General features: G+C 42.1%; 1 protein-coding gene across 1 annotated transcript; it reads left to right on the top strand.

The window, feature by feature from the left end:
- Positions 1-741: 741 nt before the first annotated feature.
- Positions 742-1,686, top strand: LOC116893850 (olfactory receptor 13A1-like). Its single transcript, XM_032895570.1, has one exon. It carries the CDS (start codon positions 754-756, stop codon positions 1,684-1,686), a length of 933 nt encoding a protein of 310 aa, XP_032751461.1. The 5' UTR covers positions 742-753.
- Positions 1,687-3,660: the final 1,974 nt, after the last annotated feature.

Genomic DNA, 3,660 nt, shown 5'->3' with positions numbered 1-3,660 from the left:
TGGGCCTCATATCAGCTGGTGTATACTGCCTGGTTGGTGGCTTAGTGTCTGAGAGATCCCAGAGGTCCAGTTTAGTTGAGACTGCTAGTCCTCCTTCAGGGTCGCCCTCCTCTTCCTCATCTTCTTCCAGCTTTTCCCTGGTTCAACCCCAAGGGTCACCAGATGCTTGGCTATTGGGGATTCCAATTATAATATTGAGATGGATGGAAGGAGCCCCCACTCCAAGTAACAGAGAAAGCAAAGTTACTGAGAAGTCAGGAGGCCAGGTAAAAAAACAAGGTCTAAGAACCATGTCAGTGTGTATCCCTCAAAATGATGCCAGCATGTGGGGAATACCTGCTGTGGAGGCAAGAAGAAAATAAATACTGTGTCTCCAATCACTGTCAGATGACCACAGTGCATGGTGGTGTTGGAGAAGTAAAGCACAGGCAGGCCTGAGTGAGACATGCTCCATTATATCCATGTGTTCAAGAAGACAAGGAAAGGCAAGAATCCCGCTTGATCCAGGTCAGTTGAATGAGAGATTTCAGGGAGAAAATTAAAAGTAAATGAAATATACATGGTTTCCAAAAAGTGTGTTATAGACAAATACAGGACAAAAAATTCCTGAAGGAAATACATTTACTCCTTTTCTTTCTGACAGCAGAGAATTTTGAGATGATCAAGTTTGAAAATTAGATGTTGTACTGATAAATCGTGATATTTTTCTCAGAAGCTGATAAACACAGAAGTGGACTGATACTCTCCATCACGATGACAAGGCCCAACCAGACAGTAGTGACAGAGTTTATTCTGGAAGGCTTCTCAGAGCACCCTAGTCTAAGGCTGTTCCTGACAGGCTGCTTCCTGGCTCTCTATATAATGGCTCTAATGGGCAACATTGTGATCATTGCTTTGGTCACCTCCAGCACTGGGCTCCACAGTCCCATGTACTTTTTCCTGTGCAACTTAGCAACCATGGACATTATCTGCACCTCCTCTGTTCTGCCCAAGGCGCTGATTGGTCTACTGTCTGAGGAAAACACCATCTCCTTCAAGGGGTGCATGGCCCAGCTCTTCTTCCTTGTGTGGTCGTTGTCTTCAGAGCTGCTGCTGCTCACAGTCATGGCCTATGACCGCTATGTAGCCATCTGTGCTCCCCTCCACTACAGCTCTAGGATGAGCCCACAGCTCTGTGGGGTACTGGCCATGGGAGTATGGTCCGTCTGCGCACTGAATGCATCTATCAACACTGGTCTGATGACACGGCTGTCATTCTGTGGCCCCAAGGTCATCACTCACTTCTTCTGTGAGATTCCCCCACTGCTCCTGCTCTCCTGCAGCCCCACATATGTGAATAGCATTATGACTCTTATAGCAGATGTATTTTATGGAGGCATCAACTTTGTGCTCACCTTGCTATCCTATGGCTGCATCATTGTCAGCATTCTGCGTATGCGTTCTGCTGAGGGCAAGAGGAAAGCCTTTTCTACCTGCTCATCCCACCTCATCGTGGTCTCTGTATACTATTCATCTGTGTTCTGTGCCTATGTCAGTCCTGCTTCCAGCTACAGCCCTGAGAGAAGCAAAGTTACCTCGGTGCTGTACTCACTCCTCAGTCCAACCCTGAACCCCCTCATCTATACACTGAGGAACAAGGATGTCAAGCTTGCTCTGGGAAGATTCTTACCCTCTTTCTCACATTAAGTGGAGATGTTCAGGCTGTTCTCTTGGCCTGGGCTTTTCCTAAACATGCTTTTCTGAGAGCAGCCTCATGCAGCAAAGTGTACCTATCACTTCTTCAGAAAACCTTTCTCTGATGAACGTACTGTACAATTCCACTCATTGTAACCTCCAAAACAACAGAATTCTTAGAGGCAATGTAAACAAACACTCAAGCTTTATTTTCTTACAAAAAATCATTTAAAAAGTAATTGAAGTATATCTAAATAGATAGTCCATGTTCCTGAACTAGAAAACATTCTAGTGTCTTCTAGTCACACAGTATGTGACAATATTTGTCACAAAATAAAGCCCATTCATCCAGTGCCTTCCTATAAACATCAATGGACCTCATTTCAGAGCACAGCTAATGAATCTAAACTTCATAAGGAAGCTTAATGGGCCAGCATGATCATGGTATCTTGGGAAGACCAATGTTGAGAAAATGTTTTTTCCTTCTGAGCTATGGTAATAAAAGCTGGTGATATTGGCATGGAGAGACCTAGGCGATGGAGCAGAGATGAAGCATAAGTTTCAAAACTGAGCTCACATATATTAGTCCTGATGATTTTTCACAAAGATGAGACAATTAAACTGATGGGAAAGACTAATTATTTTTAACAGTTTGTGGAGAAGTAGATAAATGACTACACACAAAGCATGGAAGGGATGCTCCCAGCACACCATACATAAAAATCAACAATGATCATAAAGATGCAAATGCTAAACTCTTTTTTTCATATAATATATGTTGATCATATTTGTTCCCCTTTCCCAACTTCTCCCAGACTTTCCATTCAGTGTTTCTCTCTCTCTCTCTCTCTCTCTCTCTCTCTCTCTCTCTCTCTCTCTCTCTCTCCATCCTTGTGACTAAAATACTCTCAAAACATTTACTTTATCTCATGGTTTCTGAACCTTCAGTCCATCACCGTTTGACTTTTTGTTTTGGTCTATGGTCAGGCAGGACCTCAAGGCAGTGGGTTTATGTGGGAGAGAAGCTTCCTCTCATTATGGCAACCCAGAACACATAGAAAAACACCTGTGCTCAAATAGCTTTCTCTTTTTCCCTTTAGCCATGGTTTCCAGTCCCTAGTTCCCGGAATGGTGCTTCTTACATGGAGAGTGGATTCCCCACTTCAGTAAATCATTTCTGGAAGCACCATCATCTGTATGAACAGAAGTGTCTCTCGGTGGTCTCCTAAGTAGCTCTGCATTCAGTTATAGTGACAATAAAGATTAACAACTGTAAATCATTGGCCTGACGTGCTTCACCTGTTAGCTTCTTTCACATTGTTTCTTTCATCTTTAAGTCATATTTTGTGCCATTTCTTCTGTTATTAGTCTCATGACTGATATTTAAGCTATAGAACAACTGATAATCACACAAACATTACAAATGCTCCGAAACACACACACACACACACACACACACACACACATATATATATATATATATATACATATACATATACATATACATATACATATATATATGCGCACACATCTCATAAATACTTTATTTGGGGATTCTTTAATAGAGCATGCCTTATGTCATGTTAACATTGCATAATGGAATAGAATATTCCAAGAGAAGTCAGGTCACACAGAACACAGCAGATACTGGGGCCTAAGTCAAAATTGTGACTAAGCAGACCTCTGATGTGGCACTGTGTCTAGAAAAGGGCTACTTTGCAGGTATCTGGCTCTGATATGACCTCTCTGTATGTTGAAAGTTCAGTAGGCATCAGAGATTGTCAAGCCCAATCTCCTAATCTTATCTATCTTCTGTAATGGTGTCCTTCTCTTATCTATTCTTTGGTAACAGTGTACTTTCTTTAGCCTGAGATTCAAGCTGTGCTTTAATGAATGTTATAAAATGATAATAAAAAAAGTAAAGAATCAAACCAGGGCTGCAAGAGCCTGCAGGAGGCATGCACTGAGAGTAGAGACTTCTAATCT

The sequence above is a fragment of the Rattus rattus genome, chromosome 2, assembly GCF_011064425.1.
Source record: "Rattus rattus isolate New Zealand chromosome 2, Rrattus_CSIRO_v1, whole genome shotgun sequence".
Taxonomy (NCBI): Eukaryota; Metazoa; Chordata; class Mammalia; order Rodentia; family Muridae; genus Rattus; species Rattus rattus.
This window is presented reverse-complemented; position numbering and strand designations above follow the sequence as displayed.